The sequence below is a fragment of the Myxocyprinus asiaticus genome, chromosome 32 (genome assembly GCF_019703515.2).
Source record: "Myxocyprinus asiaticus isolate MX2 ecotype Aquarium Trade chromosome 32, UBuf_Myxa_2, whole genome shotgun sequence".
Taxonomy (NCBI): domain Eukaryota; kingdom Metazoa; phylum Chordata; class Actinopteri; order Cypriniformes; family Catostomidae; genus Myxocyprinus; species Myxocyprinus asiaticus.
In genome coordinates, this window is record NC_059375.1 from 9,472,039 (window position 1) to 9,496,130 (window position 24,092).

At 36.6% G+C, this 24,092-nt stretch overlaps 1 protein-coding gene across 1 annotated transcript in view; it reads left to right on the plus strand.

Annotated features, from left to right (window-relative positions):
- The first annotated feature begins 237 nt into the window (after window positions 1-237).
- The window catches only part of LOC127423372 (inositol polyphosphate multikinase-like), a 39,398-nt gene continuing 15,543 nt past the window's right edge, over window positions 238-24,092 (plus strand). Inside the window, exons 1-5 of the mRNA XM_051667624.1 lie at window positions 238-791; window positions 2,950-3,035; window positions 3,525-3,621; window positions 4,368-4,540; window positions 23,189-23,270. Of these exons, the coding sequence (XP_051523584.1) occupies window positions 647-791; window positions 2,950-3,035; window positions 3,525-3,621; window positions 4,368-4,540; window positions 23,189-23,270 (583 nt within the window). The 5' untranslated portion in view covers window positions 238-646. The remainder of the gene's footprint in view (window positions 792-2,949; window positions 3,036-3,524; window positions 3,622-4,367; window positions 4,541-23,188; window positions 23,271-24,092) is intronic.

Sequence of the window (24,092 nt, forward strand, 5' to 3'; positions counted from 1 at the left end):
ATTAAGAAATAAATTAATATAAATAGAATCTCTATCGGAAAGAAAAACGAGGTCATAGTACTTAAGAAATGTGTATGAGATTTTATATTATGGGATATTTCAACTAAAAAGACTACAAATACGGGCGGACTATCGAGAAATGTGTCCGTATACATTTTATGAATTGTAACACCAGTGACGCGTTTGCCAGTCGAGCGTGGTGACGTCACACGTAGCGTGTCTATCGAGGACGCGCTTCAGTGTGTGTGTGTGTGTGTGCGGGGCGTTCACAAACAGCGAAGCGTCGCACGTCGCAGAACTGCGTTTCCCGGTGCGTCCCCACGAGTGGCTATGACTAACTTTGTACCGTACCCGTTCCGTATCTACCATCTCGTACCAATTACCGAGGGAGGAGTGTAAACATCTGTAAAGTGAGGAAGTGGGATGTGGTTTTCTGTGATGTGAACAGCCTGTTACATGGTTGCGCGCGTGGGCGCCGTGACCGATGGCAGGCGATCAGTCAGTCATCCACATCGTTATCGTTACACTGGATGACGCGTCGTGGGTGTGAGCTCAATATGTGAATGTGTATGTAAATGGCAGCTTTGTGAAATAAAGAGCCAGTGCATTGAAGTCATCGGCGTCCGTGTGAGCTCGCCGTCAGATAATGGACTCATCTGTGGCGCTGGTAATAACCCGGGGCTCGTGTTTACCGGAGGACGCGGGGAAGAGCGCGCCGAGCGCTCACCTGAACGGCTGCGTGCCGCTCTCTCATCAGGTGGCCGGACACAAGTATGGCGTGGACAAAGTGGGTCAGTATACACTTGTTGTCATTCCTCTTGGGTTGAACCATGCTCCTGTTGGGTTATAGGGGAGACTGTGGATATATATATATATATATTTGGCTACAAAAAAGTTATAAGACATTTCCATTGCTCTTGTCCAGGGAATATGGGAACCTGCAATTTAATAGCATATTACAGGCATTTCAGCAAAATGTAAACAGTAACACACATATAAAGCAAAACAATTCCTGAAATAGCAAAATGTTAAAGGTAAAACAACTCATACTATGGTATGGGGCTGCAACTAACGATTATTATGATATTCAATTAATCTAACGATTATTCGACTATTCGGGCGAAGTTTGATTCAGTAAAAACTTAACTGCAAAAAAATCCTATTGTTATCAAGGGCTTTGTCTTGTTTTCTATTTAAAAATATCTAAAAATCCTTAAAACAAGAAACATTTACTTGAGAAGCAACATATAATATTTTCAGAATTGCTTTAAGCGAATGTATCTTAAATAAGTGTATTTTGTGTATAAGTGTATTTTTTCACTTGGTTATACTTCTGCGAGTGCAGTAAAGACAAAATATACTTATATTCAAGATCTATTCTCTAAAAGCAAGTCTGAATATCTTATATGCTGCTTCTCAGGTGAATGCATCTTTTTTTAAAGGATTTTTAGATATTTTAAAATATTTGTATTTTTAGTATTATATTCAACATTGTCAGATAACAATTTTTTCTTCTGCAGTATAGCTGCTAAAGAAAATGTACGTCGTTTTAAAGAAGTTTCAAATATTTATATTGGAAAACAAGCCAAAACAAAGACAAATCAGAATGTATTTATTTATTTATTTATTTTATTTTTTTAGTGGCAGTGTATAATGGGGCGAAGACTACCTCTCTCACCTTCTTGTTCACATCTCTCCATCTTTAACTCTCAGAAAACAAACTCTCTCTTCTTAATAGAGCTGCATTTCGCCGATTTTCTTCACGATAAGATACACACTGCAACACATGTATTACGATTCACTTCGTGGTGAGCCATCACGTTATAATCTAGCTGCATTAAGCGTGCACGCTCAATGGATGAGCGTCCCCGCGACAGAGTGTGCATCAGCCGGATGCAGTTTCAATCTCTCCCCCTTAGATCGGCTCACTTCCCGCGACTCATAGAAGCGGCGCTGACCGCACAGAGATATGCCAGTTTCAGGTTTATACTTATTTACATGACTGCTTCCTTATTATTTGAACTTTAATAAAGCTATAACGCATTAAATATAACTGCATTTAAGATGTAATGCCAGGGTGTTTCCTTTAAAGACACTCGACACAAGTTTTGCTGCTGCTCAGCTCCAGCTCCACTTATTCCACAACGAGAGTGCTTTTGGATTTACTTATTGTGTATTTCTGTATAATTCGCTTATACTTGCGATCGACACCACCTGAAGCTGGTTGGAAGGTTTGGAGTGCGTCTGTGAGCTGTTTTCTTCCTCCTCAGTCTGGCACGAGCTGCAGTGCTGCTCTCGCGCATCATCGTTAGAGTTTAATGTGATCTGATATTACGTTAAATGAGATCAAACGACTATTCGACAGTGTTTTATTGTTGATGTTGCAATAACATCGAATAATCATTTCAGCCCTACTACTGTAACTTCAGTAGTTGTAGTTAATGTATTGTATAAAGTCTTTACAGTCTTGGCTACATAAAAAAACTATAAGATATATTTCCACTGCTTTTGCCTAGAAAGAAAGATAAAATTTAAAGAACGCAACATGTTATTATAACTAAATGCAATGTATGAAATTACAACATACACTGCATGCTAAAACACATGACAACTTGCCCCGACTGGACATTCATGAAAGATTCCCTTGTCCTGAGAACACAGTTTAACTTTTTGGTTAAAATCTATCATTATATTTATTTTAAACTAGTGTGGTTTTTATTGTGTTTGTTATACGCAACAGCTGTAACAAAAATGGAATTTTTGGAATTTAAAAAAATACAAAATACCTTATAATCGCGGCATCTCTAGTTAGAACTACAGATTGCGTGACCTTGTAATCAGATGCTGTCGTTTCCTTTCAAACAGAAATATGCAAATACAAAAGGTGAAGAATCTTAAAAATGTTAGTGTGCACATTTACACAAACAGTGAGCTGTGTTTCATTTACAGGTATATTGCAACATCCTGATGGCACAGTGTTGAAACAGCTGCAGCCCCCTCCGAGAGGACCCAGAGAGATGCAGTTCTACAGTATGGTAAGTGTTGAAATATATTTGATTTGTCCTACAGTGGTCTTTGATCTGGATGTACAGTAGATAATACTGCAGTATTTGCTATAGGATTTTGATTTTGCAGCGGGAGCTATTCTTAACCTCTAAATTGGGCCTTGCAACATCAGCGTTGTCTGATGATTTTTTTAATTTTTTATTTTTAATACGCTGATTTTTGGTTGTTTTTAGCAGATAGCTGTGCATGTAAACCCACTCAATAACCTTTTTGTGATATGTTCATTTGTGATGTATCGTACATATTTGATATGTCATGCAGCCCTAATTTTAACAAAACAAAAACCTACACATCAGTTTAAACTAATAATATTGTCAGTAGGTACAAACCTCCCACTTCAATGAATGTGGGACGGAGGTACTGTTACTATACAGATGTCATTTTATAATGTAAATCATATTGGACGCCTTTTTTCAACAGTTAATTTTTGGATGATGTGACCCTGTTTTTCGCACCAGGTGTATGCTGAAGACTGCTGCGACCCCTGTCTCATAGACCTCCAAGAGCACCTTCCCAAGTACTACGGCACCTGGTCCTCACCTGACATTCCCAGAGGTATGTAGACAGTAATGGTGAAAAAGTACAGACAGAGACGGTGAGAAAAAAGAAACCGCGAACTGGATCTAACAATGAATTGAACAATAAAACAACGATGCAAATACAAATTGGAGTACACTTTGTGTAACATGAGTGGTGGCAGGCAGACTGTGTGTGCATCTATAGAAACCTGTTCGAAGAGATCACCCAAAATACATGTTTGTTGTTATAACATTAATTCTTGTTAGAACGGTACTGAGAAGTCTTCTCTTGCTTAGTTATTAGTTATTTGCATTACATAACCTAAACAAAACCCTAAAGAGGTTAAACAAATCATACTAATGATTTCACACTGGAGCAGTTTTGTAGCGACTATTGGAAATATCTGTCTAGCTTTTGAAGGCACCTCTGGTGTGTGTGATGCTAAATCCTCATGCTGTTTACTAGTTTCCAGTGTCCCACAATGATCTTTTTCATCAGTGATTTATTCCATAAAATACATTTTTGTCTATTATAATAGACAGTCATTTTACAGCATTGTTTTTTGCATTTAAGCTAATGGATGATCAGTGTTAAATCATTGGTTATGTGTATCAGCCTCAAATGTAATTATTTACAGAACTGAAACCATGGGCACAGTACTATGTAAGAATATTTAGGAAATTTGAACCATTATTACACACCGAATAAATAGATGGTTAGATAAATGAATGGATGGATATGCAGTGTGTGTGTTTAGTGAGCATACCTGTTTTTCACCACAGACCTGTATCTAAAGCTGGAGGACGTGACACGCAGGTTTCAGAAGCCGTGCATCATGGATGTGAAGATTGGCCAGAGGAGCTATGACCCCTTTGCATCACAAGAGAAACGGGAGCAGCAGATCAGAAAATACCCGCTGATGGAGGAGATTGGCTTCCTGGTTCTGGGTATGCGGGTATGTGCCTTTAATATCCCTTTGTATTTCAATTGTGGGTTAGTAATACAGGTTATTTTAGTATGACATGTGCAGTTCAAATGTTACTGTAACTCGACTAAATGGCCAGGTACACATTAAAAACTAGGGATGTCCCAATACTGGTTATATACTTGTGCGCTTATGTATTGTACTCGAGCTCGTAAAAATACTCTGATGTAAAATATCGATAACATCATGAGCATTGCACGTTCTGTTTGTTGCAGATGACGGCAAACAGAGCGTTAATTCACTTTGTAGCGCGAGGCACATACAGACTATATATTTAATTAAATAGCAGGCTTTTGCGGTTTGATAACCATATTGGGTCATGACCGGCATTTCTGGAGGTGAGAAGCTACTGTCAAAAACACACAGAAATGGAAAGGGCTTCACTCCAAAATAGAAGCGTCCGCCAAAATAAAAGTTCAATTTAAATGGAAAAAAGTACGACAGAAATATATGATTGCTGTGTAGTTATGTAACGTTCACCATAATACTACTATTATCACCACTACTACTAATTACAGTAATAATAATAATAATAAAAATAATAAACTAATAGTAATTGTATTATATTTAAGCAATATCGCACCTCTGTGATGCTCTGTTATGCAGCACTCCAATGTTGTATTTTGGATTGTGCTGTGAGGTTCTTTATAAAAGCACTTAATTTGATTAAAAAGAATACAATATTGTGTTAAATTAAATGTCGTTTTTTTCATTTGATTATTGTTTTAATGAATGCATTTATTTAGACACAATTTTGATTAAACATTGAAATAAACTGTTGATATGGAATTCTGTAGAAATAAAACAATTGTATCTGCCTAGTATGTACAAAACTGAACTGAACTAGTTGTTAATGTAGTGACACCACTCTATATGAGTCAAGAAATGAATTGTCGGTGTCTAAAGAGTACATGAAATTTATACTCGTTGCACAATAGATGATGCATTTACATTTTATATAAATGTTTTGTGTTGAAACATTCTTACGCAGAAACCTGCAAAAACGGTTGTGAAACATTTTGATGCCTACCAAGCTAGGCCTTCAGGGCGTAAACACTTTTTGTCAGCGATGACTCTAAGCTACAAGATCCAGTTCTCAAAATTCTTGTGAACAAATGTTTAGTATGTGTTATATGGCCTTATTCAGTGACTTAAAATTTTTGTTTTTTCAAAAACGACGCATAAACGTTGTCAAAAATACAAACATGTACATACATGTTGCTCACATATTATTGTAGCCCAGTTTGTGCTGAATACAGTGTTATCAGACTTTAGCCACTGATATGTTTTAAGCAACTAAAAAAAAGCACAAATGTCAAGGCATGTCAAAACTTCTCCGGGGCCCAAAACACCCTCAGACCCCAGAGGGTTAATCCATCTCTTCTAAAGCGATATGATAGCTTTGGATGAGAAACAGACCAAAATTTGAGTCCTTATTCACTATAAATCTTGACATCCGGCCCCAGATATCTTGTCCTTAACACGTCCTCCTTGTTCAGTGTTGATGTGGCTTTGTTCTTCCATAGGTTCTGTCACTTCAGCTAATGAATAGCTTCAGCACGGCCGGTGTCAAAGCCTCATGTTTAAAGAGGTTTTAATTAATGGTCAGCAGCTTTGAGAGAGAGCAGTGGGGATGAATACTTAGTAGAGAGGCCACAGCATGTGCACTGGAGTCACAGATTTACTGAGCTTTGCAGGCAATAGCGAACAATGATGGAGTGAAATATTCAGAGGGTTTGGGAGAGAACTTGGGTCTGTAGAATGGGAAAGGGGACAAACTGAACATTTAAATTATGCAAGGGCACGTGGCAAGAACCCTGGTAAAACAAGTGGATCAAGCATTTATTGTAATAGGGATTAAAGCAAACCTAATTCTCTGTAAATTGGTAAACTTTGAACACCTCAACGTTTAGTATAATATTGTTGGCTGGATAGCTACCAAACTGTTAGACTGTGCCCAATAACACAGAATCAGTGTGGGACATTTACATAGTTTTGCCAATATAAAACACAATCTGTTGTCCAAGCAACAACACACAGTTTTCAATAGGTAATATCAGAAAGAAAAAAAACATACAGACAGCTAGGGTTGTCAAGATAGGGTTGTCATGGGGACTATGAGATATGCGTGTTGACAATGACTCGCATATTCACGTGTTTCTTGTGGAAACAGATTTTCACTGAAAAATTACTTGAATTTCGGGTTGTTTCTCACCAAAACCTATTGAATGCCTTCAGAAGACTCACAATATGACAATATGATATAAGGTTGCTAGGTTGCATTTAAAGTCGCTATCGACTGCCATTTTATTGAAAAGACAGACTGGAATATTCATTAAAATATATCCTTTTGTGTTTCTGAATAAGAAAGTTATACGGGTTTGGAACAACATTGGGGTTAGTAAATTATTACATTTTTGGTTGAACTATTCTTTTAATGTTCAGGGCCCGTATTCACAAAGATTTGTATCTTACCACTAGGAGATCTCCAAAGAGTTCCTAGCTAGGAGTTTTTGCTTAAAACCTATTCACAATCTGCTAAGAGCAAGTTTTAGTAAGGAAATGTTAAGATAAGGGTAAGGCGGAGTTTACCTCATTGCTATGGATGATGTCACGTTTTATGAGCGAGATTTTTTTAAATCGCCCACAATGATTGGTAGAGAGGGAACTGCTATTTGTCAGCTAAGACATACAAAGATAGATAGATAGATTTTAAGGTAGATTGAGACAGCAGCCATGCTTTGGATCATTTGCGAGTCACTCTTTGGGAGTTAGAAGTCCTCAGGACGACTTCTAAGCTGTCGTGGGTTTAGGAGCTACTTTTAGCGTTAAAATGCTTAATGAATTACTCTTAGATTAAAATTTTATGAGTCTTGAAATTAGGAGTGGCAATCCCCTAATTTTTAAGAGTTGCCCCTAAATCTCTGCATAAGGAGCAACGTTTAGCCTTAAGATTTTTGTGAATACGGGCCCTGATCCTTTAACCCTTCTATTGACACAGGTAAAGAATACATTATAAATACTGCATAGTTTTTTGTTCCAGAACCAAATGTTTTGACTTTGTTAATATATCAACAAAGCAAACAAAATAAAAAATACAATTTATTTTTGTACATAATTATTTAAGTGAAATAACTATTTAAAACCAATTGTTCCTTCCATTGTCTTAACGGGTCAATTTTGACCCGTATGGAAAAAAAAAAAACATTTGTGACCTTTCACCTTCTGACTTTCTGGATGTTATGCAGCTTTAAAAACTGTATTTTTTTTTTTGTACATACTGTATATGAATCAAATATGACCTAAACATATTTAAATATTTCTCAAATTTAGCCCCTAGCCCCTTACCGTTCTTTAGCTTCTCTACCTGTTTCATGGGGTACTGCATCTTTCCCACAAATTGCATTATTTTTCTCTAAAGCAGGGTTTGTGCACACATGCACGTCCACACACACAGAGAGTTTTAACACATTTTAACAGGTAACATGTAGTAAATAAGTTTACTAACATGATTAGTAAACTTAATAAAATTGTAGCTCTGAAATGTACACTGTTGAATATCTACAAGTAGAGTAAACCAGAATTTGTTGTAATATAGTTAATATAATATACTTTAAAATGCCCAAAGTGATTGAAATAAACATAAATTGAGATTTTGTTTTTAATTCTTTACAAATTAATTCATTAATATCCAGAATGTAGCCCATTTTTCCCCACTCATTATACCCTCATTATGCAGGGACTACAGCTAAACAGATTTTCAGTAAAGGGAGACTTTAGTGGCATTATATATATTCAGTAATCAAGAATATATGCATTTTGAATGGTTTTCAGTACGGGTCAAAAATTACAAAGAGGACAAAAAGAGGGTGCAGTTTCTTAAGACAATAGGAGGGTTAACATGACAAAAAATAAATAAATAAAATTGTTACTGAAGTACTGGTACTTTGGGCATCCCTAAAATATATTTTAGAGTATTGAGATTTTATTTTATTAATAAATATTCAATATGCTGTATTTCATAACAGTTCTAACATCAGTTACATTCTTGTTTGATACACCAGTAAAAATCAGTTTTAGTAATAATGACAAAAATAACATATGTCTCTTTCTACAAAATAATTTTATTGTGTGAATTATAACTTGTATAAATGTAACTTTTGGCCTTGAACTAAATTTAGGGCTGTTTATTGATTAACATTTTTTAACTAATTAATCGCACAGTTTTCTGTGATTTAATAATGATACATTAAAACAAACATGAATATATAATCATAAATATATTTATTTTATACTTCATCTCAAAGAACTTGCAAGAAATTGGTTAGTCATTATTTAAATATGTACATTAAAATGTTCCTTTTTTGTGGATAGAGTTAGACACATTTTTATAGGTATAAATCTTTGATACAAGTATGTATACATGCCATAAAATCAGTGGACATACTATAATTCAATCTGGGCAAAATCTTCTGGTATTTTCCAGTGGACTTTAATAATAGGATCACAGGGGCAGATTCAATTCAAGCTTTATTGGCAAGATAAATTTAAGTGTACATTGCTAGTGTGTTATTAGACGCTATACATACTGATATAAAACAAACTGAATGCTGAAATTTAAAATCTCAAAACTGTTATTTCCTCTGGTTGCCATTTAGTCTCTATCGCACACATGCTGGGTCTCATGTAGTTTCGCTTTTGACACTGATTTAGATTACAGTGAGCAAGCTTTTTTTCAGGCAATGCGAAGAGAGATTGCAGCTTGCTCGTATCTCTCCCACACCTGGCTCACCACTTGCGGCTGAAGTCTCCATTCTCTGTACAGTAAATCCACTCCCGTGTTTGTTATGCCTGGGACATGCGTCACACGAAATGAACAAGCATGCACTGCTCCACACAATCAGTTTCTGTGCTAGGATGTGCAGTCGAGTCGAGCGCGTACCACCTGGAAATTTCTGTATGCCAATTTTAGCCACAGGAAATGGGGAAAAACATTAGTGAATTTTCAGGAAGTAAAAAAAAAAAAAAGGACATACTGCATTAATTGTGTTACATTGTTTTTACTAGGGCTGCAACTAAGGGTTATTTTGATAATTGACTAATCTAACGATTGTTAGAATGATTATTTGACTTCAGTTGATTATTGCAATGATTAATCATTAGCTCTTAACTGACTATTCAGTTTGTTGCTCGACTTAAAAGGTTGTATTAAACATGCTCAATAACAATAAAGAGGATGTATATTTTTATTTCACTTGTTCATACTTCTGCCAGTGCAGTAAAGACAAAACATGCTTTAAAATATAAAGTCTTAATATCTTATATGTTGCTTTTCACATAAATGTGTCTTGTTTTAAGGATTTTTAGACATTTTAAAATGTTAAATATTATATTCAACATTCTCCAGTTGTTTCTTCTGAAGTATAGCTCCTAAAGTAAATGTACTTAAGGAGTTTTAGTTATTTATATTGGAAAACAAACCAAAAAAGACAAATGAAAAACCGTATTTTTTTGCATTGCATAATGTTCTAAGACTACACACACTCACCTTTTTGTTAACTTCGATCCATCTTTAACTCACCTATCGCAGATAAGAGACACACCGTGACGCATACAGTATGTCATGATTCACTACGTTGCGAGCCATCATGTTATAATCTAGCAGCAGCAAGCAGGCCTGAGGGATGAACGTCTCTGCGCAAGAGGGTTTACCAGCCGGGAGAAATTTGAAACTCTCTCTCGTTGTTTTTCACGTGACCCATATAAGCAGCTCTGACCACACAGAGAAATGCCAGTTTGACTTTATTTACAAAATCGCTTCCTTATTATTTGAACTTTAATAAAGGATGCATTGAAGATATAATGCTGGGGTGTTTCATTTTTAGATGCTCTGGCAGGTATGTTTTGCTCAAGTGGAACGCCAGGGAATGTTCTGCCTTATTTCACGTCAGGACGGCACTGCTTCTGTATTGACTTATTTTGTATTTTTGTATTATAACTCCCTCATACTTTGCGATCTACATTGCCTTTGTGTCTGGACTGTGAGCTGTGTTTTCATCCTTCATTCAGGTGCGAGTGGCAGTGCGTGTGTCATCTTAAGTGTTTCAAATGATCTCGTTGCATTAAATGAGATCAAACGACTATTCGACAATTAAAATTTGTGTGGATTTTTTTTTGTATTGTCGACGTTGTCGGTAATATCGACTAATCATTTCAGCCCTAGTTTTCACACATTAAACATTCAACTTTTAATTGCAAAAATGAATGTGTTAAATGTCCCAGCCCTAACTAAATTACAACAAAGTTATAACATATAGAGAATGTACAGAGTATATCATACTATTTTACTCAAATTCTGACACATCATACGCTGTCAGCAAGACATATAGACAAACATTGTGCTTGTTGTCATGTTTTACTTCAACACACTATCACATTGTTTGCAGTGAACATAATCCTTGTTTATAGTGGAACGCCCCCACACCTACAGTTGAAGTCAGAAGTTTACATACACTTAGGTTGAAGTCATTAAAACTCATTTTTTAACCACTCCACAGATTTCATATTGGCAAGTTGTTTAGGACATCTGCTTTGTACATGACATGAGTAATTTTTCCAACAATTGTTTACAGACAGATTGTTTCACTTTTAATTGACTATATCACAATTCCAGTGGGTCAAAATGTAACATACACTGTTAACCGTGTCTTTAAGCACCTTGGAAAATTCCAGAAAATTATGTCAAGACTTTAGATAATTAGCCAATTGGCTTCTGATAGGAGGTGTACTGAATTGGAGGTGTACCTGTGGATGTATTTTAAGGCCTACCTTCAAACTCAATGCCTCTTTGCTTGACATAATGGGAAAATCAAAAGAAATCAGCCAAGACCTCAGAATTTTGTTTAGCCCTCCACAAGTCTGGTTCATCCTTGGGAGCAATTTCCAAATGCCTGAAGGTTCCACGTTCATCTGTACAAACAATAGTACCCAAGTATAAACACCATGGGACCACGCAGCCATCATAGCGCTCAGGAAGGAGATGCATTCTGTCTCCTAGAGATGAACGTAGTTTGGTGCGAAAAGTGCAAATCAATCCCAGAACAACATCAAAGGACCTTGTGAAGATGCTGGAGGAAACAGGTAGACACGTATCTATATCCACAGTAAAACAAGTCCTATATCGACATAATCTGAAAGGCTGCTCAGCAAGGAAGAAGCCACTGCTCCAAAACCGCCATAAAAAAGCCAGACTACAATTTGCAAATGCACATGGGGACAAAGATCTTGAGGAAGGAAATTTATCAGAATCAGAATCAGAATGAGCTTTATTGCCAAGTATGCTTACACAAACAAGGAATTTGTCTTGGTGACAGGAGCTTCCAGTATACAACAATAAAAATCAGCAACAAGACTTTTAAAAAATATTTAAAAATTGAATAAAAAAATAAAATATTGAAAATAATATATATATATAGAATACACAATAGACAATATATAATATAACAAAATATATATATACTGTGTATGTATGTGTGTGTGTATGTATGTATATATATATATATATATATATATATATATGTGTGTGTGTGTGTGTGTGTGTGTGTGTGTGTGTGTGAGAGAGATATATACACACACACACACACATCCCTACATACATATACATATATTTTGAAACACTTGACTGAAATGTTTCTCACGATCTTAAAAATCTTTTGTTCTGAAGGTAAATGCTTAAATGTTTCAAATTAGTTTTTAGACAAAAATATAATTGTGCCACCATATTAATTTATTTCATTATAAAACTAAAATTTAATTAAAAAAAAAGTTTTTGAAATTGATGACTTGGACCAAATAATAAAGAAAAGCAGCCAACATAGATGGGAACTCCTTCAATACTGTTTAAAAAGCATCACAGGGTGATACTTCAAGAAGTTGGTTGAGAAAATGTCAAGAGTACATGTCTGCAAATTCTAGGCAAAGGGTGACTACTTTGAAGACGTTAAAATATAACACAGTTTTGATTTATTTTGGATTTTGTTTAGTCACAACATAATTCCCATAGTTCCATTTATGTTATTCCATAGTTTTGATGACTTTACTATTATTCTAAAATGTGAAAACAATTATAATAATGTGTTTCAAAACTTTTGACTGGTAGTGTGTGTGTGGGTGTGTGTGCGTGTATATATATATATATATATATATATATATACTCACACACACACATGAACATGTTCTACTGGTTGTTTAGATCAGTGTTACTATCAGAAATAATTAATAATTATTTCTGTAGTTATTAATATTTCATTTAAATAATAGAATCTAACTCATTAAAACCTCACACGGTGCACCATTAAATGTAGTGCGCCACGTTCAGGAGAAGGTTTGGTTATTAGCAATAATTAATAATTATCAAAGATAATTATTAAAATCAATAGAATATTGATGAGAATCAGTGTTAGCCTTTTTTAATCCTTTAAATCAGCAATTATCAAAGATAATCATTAATTATTAACATCAATGAAACATTGATTAAAATTAACACTAGCTTATTGATCCTTCAAATTCAACAATCATCAAAGGTAATTATCAAAATCAATAGAATATTAATAAGGATTAATATTGCCGGGGCACCACCCTGGAATCAGGGACTAATAACCAGATAGTATAACAGTCTCAATATTAGATTGTTCTCTTAGGAAAATCGATATCCGAAGAATATCGACCTTCGAAAAGAAACAATGAAGGCTTGAATCCGAGCACTGACATCCCCGTCAGCATTTGACACAGGTGTATGCAAAACAAACCAAAACACTTCTCTTTGAAATATAACAGTTTATTTATGCAGTAATATAAATTAATAATCAATACAATGCAGTCAATAAACTTCCGACTTACAACTACAAACTAAACAGTGACATGATTAGATCTGGTAACCAAAATAAGCCTATAACACATGAGAGGGAGGTAGGTGTGTGTGTGAATGTGTCTGTGTGTGTGTGTGTGTGTGTGTGTGTGCGTAAGGTGTTACGCGCACACAATGGCGGACGTGACCCTCGTGGAGAGTACGTCACGTGAGATTTCTGGCCAGAGAATATGGCCACGAGTGTGGGCGGAGAGAAACCGGTTAATGGCGTCTGCCCGTTTACTGCGTGTCTCCACTTGTATGATAATTTAGGGACAAAGCTGAGCTTTATCACGAAGTTATCTACTAGCTAAAAGTGTGTGCGAGAATGTTTGTGAGGGGTCGCATGTGTGTGTGTGGTCAGTACGAGAGAGAGAGAGAATAAAGTGGCGGCACCAAAGCCAGTTTCGCGATCGTGGGAGAGAAAGCAGCTGTTAGTTTCACTCAGAGACGCAGTGGACGGCTTGTAAACCGTCTCGTGGTCTTTGATTCTTTATTGGATAAACTCAGTGTGCCGTCTCACCCGTGATGGGGGAAATACACAACAGTCCAATGTAGTTGGACTACAACACAGCAGTTCGCATTCGTGATAACAGTACATTACAGTAATACCTTGAGTATTATTAGCAGCAATGAGCAGACTCGGCGGTCCGTAAACTGTACAAGCAATAACCTTGATACACAAGAATAACACACTATAATATTCTATCTCTGCCCAGACGTAAACCTCTTACTTGAATCGTATGAGGACGCAGACAAATGTGTGTTCATCCGTCTTTTAACTCCGACATGGTTCCTCGAGGCTCGGGTGATGATGGGAGGCCGTTTCCTCGCTCTGTCAGCGGGCGGTACGGCTGCTGATTCTCGGCGGGCTGGCGGAGAAATCAGCGATGTCGACTTGATTGAAGAGGGAAGAGAAATCTTTTCTCTTCACTTCTGTAGGCAAACGGATGAAGATGCGGATTGCTCAGCGGTCTCCTTCGGATCCGTTAGAGTGTTCGGTGGAATACAGTAATCTCAACTCGTCCAGCGAGATGGACATTGTATGGCCAGAGTTTCAAGTCATATGTTACTTCCTTGTGCCACGAGGCTACACCTGAGAGCAGCGATGAGCTGCATCTACACACGGCGAGCAAAGTTGCTGGAAGCAAATCCCGGAAGGATCTCAGAGTTATTTCTACTCCCGATGATGTCATGGTTGAGGGCCGTTCTGTTATGTGCCTCATTCAATAGGAGTTGAGAGTTCGATCCTTTAGTGAGCAAGGCTTCATGGGATTTGTAGTCTGTTTTGGACTCCCTTTGTTTGATTTTGGCGTGGTTTTTATCAGTAAGATTTATGACGGAGTGTGTGGGCCTCAGTTAGGTTTTACGACTGTGTTAGGCATGCCTTTGTCTTCTATCTGAATACATGAGGCCCAACTCAATCCGATAGAAAATTTATGGGCAGAACTGAAAAAGCATATGCGAGCAAGGCCTAAAAACCTAACTTGGTTACACCAGTTCTGTCTGGAGGAATGGGCCAAAATTCCAGCAACTTATTGTGAGAAGCTTGTGGAAGGCTACCCAAAGCGTTTGACCCAAGTTAAACAATTTAAAGGCAATGCTACCAAATACTAACAAAGTGTATGTAAACTTCTGACCCACCTGGAATGTGATGAAAGAAATAAAAGCTGAAATAAATAATTCTCTCTTTTATTATTCTGACATTTCACATTCTTAAAATAAAGTAGTGATCCTAACTGACCTAAGACAGGGAATGTTTTCTACAATTAAATGTCAGGAATTGTGAAAAACTGAGTTTAAATGTATTTGGCTAAGGTGTATGTAAACTTCTGACTTCAACTGTAAAAAGTTTAGCCTTTTTACAAGCAAAAGGGTGTGCCTCTTTTTCACATAAAGACAAAAAACGTATTTGACTTTCTGGTTGTTGGCGCAATTATTGTTGAATTAAAGTTATTGCGTGGCCCAGGGTCTTAATTTTTTTTTTGCCTGTTACTAGTACTCTAAAAGACATCATTAGTGAGGTAAAAACTTTCAAAAGTGTAAAGTTGCACCCATCATTGCAAAGAAAGACTTTACTTACAGTATATGCAAATGTCCCCAGTAATCATTGACTGATGCCTCGAAAGGTCAGCAGGGTCGAAGCCAAAATTGTTTGACCTTTTGAGCACCATGTTACAACACTCGACAGAAGCATATTGCGGCACCAGGGCAATGCTGATTCTGACACTTATAGAGTTCAATGTATTTGGCAATGCTGATCAACTAGAACACATCAGTTTAAAAATTACCGACTACTATCCCTCACGTCTGCATATATGCTTAAGTCAAGTCATTTTTAATTTGTATAGCGCTTTTCACAACATACATCATTTCATAGCAGCTTTACAGAAAATAACTTGGCTAAATTTGGCTAATGAAGGCTGCAATTAATTTATTGTCTACATATTACATTTTTAGAGTGTAGTCAATCCTTTGACCAAGGTGATGCAGGCAGATGTCAGTAAGGTGCTCTGCAGTTCGACTGTAAGCTTGTGGCAAATTAATTCCTTAAGTCCAAGTTTCAAGCAGTGTCCAGCAGGGCTCCAGACTGCGAATAAAATGGTCGCATATGCGACCAAAAATAATTTATTGCAACTATAATTTAAAAACTAGTCGCCATTGGCGACAGTCGGGTTGTGTGCGCTCATGCGTTTTCATCAGATATCATCTATAGAGCACCAGTGTGTCTCGCGCTGCTTTTCACTCATTCTATTGTGATGAAGAGCTTGCTGCACCGCACGCAACAACAACAAATCCAGCGAGAGAGAGTTGTGACCAAATTACTCTTTTGAACTGGATCTTTTTCATGAATCACCTGAAAAGAACTGAGGGTTTGAACTCTGGAGCTCAGGTTAGTAGTTTGAATCAGATTCACTTTCTCAGCAAATCAGCCGTCAGTGAGCTCACTACTGGGAGTGCAGATTTCAAAATAAGAGTGCCATGTGTATGTTGGGCTTCTTTATAATTAAAAGTCCCGTATTGTGTACCACGTTTTTTCTCTTGGTAATTATTGATTGGGATTGGAGTAGCACAATGAACTGCATCTGGGATTTCATTCAATTTTCACTCAATTTCATTCAATTTGTAGTTTCTGTGTCTAGGCCATCTGGTAACAGTAAAAGACTAAGGCAATATTGTAAAACAATTTACTGTGTGTGTGTGTATACATATATATATATATATATATATACACACACACACACACAGTAGTGTGAAAAAGTGTGTGTATATATATACACAACATGTACATGTGTTAGATTCAATATTCTAAAAGTGTAAACCTCAGATTAATGGGTTATCAGCTGTCTTCCTTTTCTTCTGCTTTCTATCTAGTTTTTGAAGAACTATCTAAATCGAGCAATTCTGTGATTTTGCAACTATAAACAGCCATTTGGCTCATTAATGTTTCAGTTTAGGAGCCAATGGCTACTTAGTCATTTTTTTAGTATGGAGCCCTGGTCCAGTGAAGTATCCCATGTCTGACGGTTGGTGCTGGCATCAGTTCATCCTCTGTGAAGTCCATCGTAGTAGACTGCAGTGACATCTGGCTTGCAGAGGCTGCAGTTAGTCATCATCACTCAGCAACATGTAGTAGTGGGAGTCGGATATCAGGCAGGACCGGAGTCGGACATCATGCCGGACCAGAGCTGGATCTGGCAGGCTCTGGTAACCTCAGAAAATGTATCCTGAGGTTAAGACAGGGAATCAAATAGAATAATATTAGCATATATGCCATTCACTTTAAAACAGGATTATAGAATATGACATGTGTTTCCAGTTCTGGCAGACTTAACTAATGCAGCATAACTATTAGTTGATAGACAAATTAGGTATATGCCTGGCTGAAAAGATGAGTCTTTAGTCTAGACTTAAACTGAGAGAGTGTGTCTGAGTTCTGAACCATCTTCGGAAGACTATTCCATAGTGTAGGAGCCAAATAGGAAAAGGATCTACCTCCTTTTGTGGATTTTGATATTCTAGGTATTATTAACAGGCCAGAATTTTGCGAACTTGGTGAACGTGATGGAATATAGCGTGATAGAAGGTCACATAATTACTGTGAAGCTAGAACATTCAAGGCATTGTAAGTAGTTAGAAGTATTTTAAAATGAAGACGAAATTTAACAGGTAGCCAATGTAGCGATGCTAAGATTGTGCTGATATGATCATATTTCTTGGTTCTAGTCAGCACGCTTTCTGCTGCATTTTGAACTAACTGACGTTTATTTATGGAACCTGCAGGACATCCTCCCAGTAATGCATTACAATGATCTAGTCTTGAGGTCATGATCACATGAATTAGTTTTTTAGGTATTAGAAACAGAGAGCATGTGTCGTATCTTAGCAATATTTCTGAGTTGGAAGAATGCTGTTCTACAAACATTGGAAATGTGGTTTTCAAAGGACAGATTGCTATCAAATATAACACCTAAGTTCTTCACTGTAGAAGACGACATGACAGTACACCCATCGAGAATCAAATTATATTTATCTTATCTTTAGAGATTTTTGGTCCAATAATTAGTACCTCTATTTTGTCGGAATTGAGTAGAATACAATTTCAAGCCATCCAATATTTGATATTATTAATACACTCTGCAAACTTGGAGAACTGTGAAATTTCATGGGGTTTCGAGGAAATATAAAGGGTATCGTCGGCATAACAGAGAAAACTAATTCCACAGTTCCTGATAATGTCTCCCATGGGAAGCATATATAAGGAGAAAAGGAGAGGCCCTAAAACTGATCCCTGTGGCAGTACATATTTAACTTCAGTTTGATCTGACAATTCCTCATTTACACAGACAAAGTGGTAGCGGTCGGATAAATAGGACCTAAACCAAGCTAATGCCTGTCCACAAATGCCAACATAATTCTCAAGCCTATCCAAGAGAATTGTGTGATCTATGGTGTCAAAGGCAGCACTAAGATCTAAAAGCACTAGAAGAGAAATGCAGCCGCGATCAGATGATAAGAGCAAGTAATTTGTAACTGACAAATGCAGACTCTGTACTATGATGGTGCCTAAATTCTGACTGAAATTCTTCATACACACACACACACACACACATATATATATATATATATATATATATATATATATATATATATATATATATAATTTTTTTTGTAAAAATGAACATATATATATGTGTTCATTTTTACAAAAAAAATTATATATATATATAATTTTTTTTTTTTTTTTTGTAAAAATGAACATAGTTGGGAGGACTCTACTTTTTCTAGCATTTTCAACATAAATGGGAGATTTGAGATCTCTCCAGGATCAAGCTGTGGTTTCTTGATAAGCAGTTTAATAACTGCTATCTTAGATTTTCTTTGGACATGCCCTAAGGATAATGAGGAGTGAATAATATTAAGAAGAGGTTCTGATATTACAGGAAACACTTCTTTTAATAGCGTGGTCATATTGAATCTAACATATGTACATGTTGTTGACTTTGATGTTTTGATAAATTTGTTTAGCTCTTCCTGTCCTATGACAGCAAAGGATTGAAGTTGCCCTTGGGGAATAATATGAGACACTGTCTTCAGATGTGCTATTGCAGACGGTTGCATAATTCCAATTTTGTTTCTGATGATTTAAATTTTATCAGTAAAGAAATTCATAAAGTCATTACTACTTTGCTGCGATGGAATATCTGGTTCAGTCGAAGCTGTATTCCTTAATAATTTATTAAGTAGGAATTTAGGAAAGTTGGAATTTAAGTAGGCTGAAACAAATTATGGTTGTCAACAGGGCTGAGAAACAAATTTCGAATTTTTCTCTGAAATATTACCAAAATTAGAATTATACTCAAATTCCGCTTTCATGTATTAAGCAACATTTTCGCAATAAACAACTTTCTGGTGTCCATGTAAACAAGCTCAGTGAGAACAGATGAGATTAAGCTCTCAGGAGGGGAGTGACAGCTGTTTGTAGCTGCAGAGTTTATGTGGCCTATGTGTAGCCTGACCACAGTGATGTCAGTGACAACAAACCTCTGTTGGTTAGCTGTGTATGTGAGAGAAAGATATCTGTGGCATCAGACAGGATGAGCTTATCACACACTGTGGCCTCTCCCAGGAACTCATTAGCATCACAAGTGTCTTAAGGGTCTTTCTCGTCTCTTGAGAAACATGGGTGGAGACCTCTAAACTCTCTATCAGCAGGTCATAATAGATGACAACAGTAAAGCTGTCGAATTAATTGTTAAAAGATAGCGATCTCAAACCAGACATGCAATCTCATTTCTAAATGACAACGATTCTGCAATGTATATTAACGTTCCTGTCACGTGGCATGCCTTTGTAATGCGGTCAAATTTCAATTAGAAATTCACTTCAATACATGTTTTTAAATGTAGGATAAACTTTATATGGCATCTAATAAACATAGTGCTCCTGCACGAGACGCTGAATAAACTAAAACGCAATGGCAAAAAAACGTTTGTCCAGCACAGTGGTTTACAAACCGCAGGGTGCAGCCACGATTAATTAGGAGTGTGACAGAATCTCTGCTCAGTTCAATATTTTAATAGCCACCGATGCAAAAAAAAAAAAAAAAACTACCTGCATTACCAAGATCTGACTAAATTCATTACCTGTGCGCTGTTTGATTACAGCCGGCTGCTCTCAAATGCTCACATGCGTGTGTCTGCCTGTGCACTTGTGTCTTATGATGAGTGCAGTGCTCTTGCGTGAGACTCTGCGCTGTTGTTATCTGAGTTACCATAGACTATGTCAGTTCCAACAGAATGTTATTCTGAGATGCGGGTTGGCGCTGTTTTGGCAGCACGAGGTGGACCTACACAATATTAGGCAGGTGGTTTTAATGTTGTGGCTGATGTAGAACTGTTAATTAAGCTTTTTTCCTGCTCGTTTTGCTTTTAACTTGGCATATGTGAAACAGATTAAATTTTTTTCTTTTTTTTAATAATCACAAGGTGCTGTTTGTTTTTATAATGTATTCGTTGTGCACTTTTGTGGACTTAGGACATTTTAAATTATATATTTGATTTACAGTTTTATTGCCTTTTTGAATAGATTGAAGCAGAGAACATTTAGTCATAACCTCTAGTAAATGTTACTTTTAGTACCATTATGTTTACTTTTACATTATGGTTTTGTAAGTCACTGAAAATAAGCATTTTTCTTCAAAATCGTGAGAGAATCATAATCTTTATTCTAAGCATGTTTCTCAATTTATCCAGAATTGTGCAGCTCTACTCAACAGCCTTTTTACCTATGTAGAGCAAAGTATATATATGTTTATTATCTTAGAAGAAATGTGGGTTCAGAGCTGAATATCTTCCAAAAATGGCTTTATATGTGGCACCTTCATAATTTGCTGCTAAATGGCTTTTAAAGACCCTATATGGCTTTTAAAGTCCATATGAAACAATGACCCTATTTTGGCCCATTTCCGATTGAAACAGAGTTGTGGCTGGACATAAGCCAATAGTTGGCTTAATGCAAACGTATAAGCCAATAGAATACTTAACGTCACAGCCAAGAACTATGATTTTCTACTTGCTATTGCTGGCCGGTTACAGGTAGGGATGCACCGATACCACTTTTTCTCTTCCGATATTGGAAATCTCAGTATCGGCCGATACCGATCCAATGTTGTTTTTTCGCATAATCAGTTTAGAATATCTTTACATTATTGTGTGGAACTAATTGGGTGTACTCTTTAATATGTAAAGAAACACAAACCTCTAACTGCACATTATTTCAATATAATGTATAGCTTATTAAGAACAACTTTATTGTTAACTAGTATACTGGATAATGTAGCAGCAAAATTAACAGTAATTCCAGTCTTCAAGTCTTAAGTAGAAAAGAAGCTGTTTTTTTTTGTTTTGTTTTTTTTGCAAAACATTTTCAACTTGTATCTGGACTTTAAAGGATTCAGATCTCTTTTTTGTTCAATTTAGTTGTAAGATATCAGCTCACTTTTCATTCACACAGTTATTTTTTGGAACCCATTCAACTTAAATATTACTATAATTTGTAAACAAATGATAATAATATATTATAATAGTAATATCTCAATCGTGCACCTTCTGTCACGGATCCACCGGTCTCTCTCTTTCTTCCTTACTGCAGTCACAGTGCTCACTCTCCCCTGAGTTCTGATTACACGCACCTGCATGTCATTAGTGGCTAATCAAGGACTGCATATATACCCCGCTTTCACACACACTCTTTGTCTGTTCTCATCGATAGTATCTCTGAGACTCCACATCTTTCTACTATGTCAAACATACCTGTGTCTTCATTATTGCCTGCAAGTATCATAAGACTGTTGCAAGTTATCTGTTCATCCTGTCTATACCCTGTCTGGATATTACTCACCTGCTGTTTGCCACTGCTCAACTGGATTTACTCACAATGTTTACATCACTATTTCAATCATCTGTTCAATAAACCCCATATCTCTGCCTCCGTGAGTCTCTCCATAACACCTTAAACTTTTAAAACCCTCACGCTTTTATTTTGACATTCTGAACTCTACAGGAAGTCCTGTATGTGTCTGTTTGTAGGAAAGTTCACAGTAGTTTAATTCCCTGCTTATTCAAATTCTGGTAAAAATGCACCTCCGGTGCTGTTCTAGATGCATATAAGTGAACCAAACTATTGAGCATCTACATCTGAGATGTTGTTCATGAGTAGCACTCAAATATTGCACACCGCGTGATGGCTAAAAATAGCCACGGGTGTGTGTAAACAGGAGCAGCGCTATTCAATAACGCGCTGGAGCTGCATGTGCTTTTTATATATTTACTTATTAAACACAGCCTTTTGTGATTCACAGAGCTATTGCACGTCTTCAAGTGGCTTTGAATAAAATGCACGAGTCATATGAACTACTTTAGTGGTGTTTTAATGGTTGTTTTGTCATTTTTGGAGCTTTACAGTAACGAAATTGACTAACACAGTATCGGATTTGGATCAGGCTCGTCGGACCGATACCCGATCCGTTTAAAAACGTCAGTATCGGAGCCAATACCGATCCAGGTATCGGATCGGTGCATCCCTAGTTACAGGTGGTATTAAGAGGAAGGACATTCTCATTCAAAATAAAGCTTTTCTCATTGTATAGTAAAGTTTAATTAGGAAAATTATTGTCTGACCTTTCTTTTTTTAAAGAAAATATTTATTTTGAAACCTTCAAGATAATATTTGTCTAAAATTGTGCACAGTTAGGGCAGTACAGTCCAGTTTCTTGATGTAATATTGATGGGGAGCAGACGGTATGTAAATTCTGAATCTCGGTCCGTCCCAGGGGTCCAGCTCTCTGCCAGCCCGCATGGAAAAACAGATGGATGAGAAGAAGCAATCTACATTACCGCCAAGCAAACAGAACCATTAGTCATAATTGCACTGCTGATTTGGGTGATATAGAAAGGAAGTCATGCCCCTCAAAATAAACATGAATTACATAGTGCGATATTACATTTGCTGTCTAATCACCCATTCTAGAAGTTCAACTTGTATTTAATTTCCTCAATGTAACAAATTCTATCATTTGATCAATCTGTAATGACCTAATGGGACCTTGAGAAGGAGAGCAAGAACTCTGAAAAGACTCTTCACATTTCAAGTTTATATGTTAATATGTTTCATGCTAATGTCTTGTTTTTTTGTTTTTTTTTATCTTTTAGGTATATAAAGCAGGCTCGGACAGCTATGACACCTATGACCAGCATTATGGAAGAGCCATGATAAAGGACACTATCAAGGAAGGTGAGGTCAAACTAAAGAATGGTTCCTGTGTGCAACTAAAAAAAAAAATATCATCTTTATCAGCATTTGACGATATTATTCATATCAATATTAAAGGAAAAGTTCACACAAAAATGATAGTTCTCTCATCATTTATACTTCTATCATCTCAAACTCAGTTGCCTTTCTTCCGCGGAACACAAATGAAGATATTTTAATGGAGATTTGTTGTCAGTTTGTCGATTACCTTCCTAGCGCTTGACGCATGCATAGAGTGCTAGATGGCACTAAGAAGTGTAATCGAGCTTAATAAACATGATATGTTTGTGTTCCGTGCAAGAAAGAAAGTCATACAAGGTTAAGATGACATAAAGGTGAGTAACTGATGAGAGAATTATTTTTGGTCTAACTATTCCTTAAAATCAGTGGTTTTCAACCCTGTTCCTGAAGCCCCCTCAACACTGCACATTTTGTATATCTCCGTTTTCTTACACACCTAATTCAGGCCTTGGAGTCTTCACTAATGAGCTGATGAGTTGAATCAGGTGTTTTATTAGAGAGGTATCCAAAATGTGTAGTGTGGGGGGAGGGGCTCCAGGAACAGGGTTGAGAACCGCTGCTTTAAAGTTTTCGCACTGCACCTGCTTAACAGGGTAATTGGCCTGTACAGACATTGTTGTGAATTAGATTAAAATGTTTGATGCAAGAAGTATGGTAAAGATGTAGTTAAATTAATCAAGGCACGGTTTGTATGTACTGTTATTCTCTAAATGAGCACAAGGAATATTGATATTTGTTTATACCAGGGATCCCACGGTTATGGAAAACCTGGAAACATTGGGG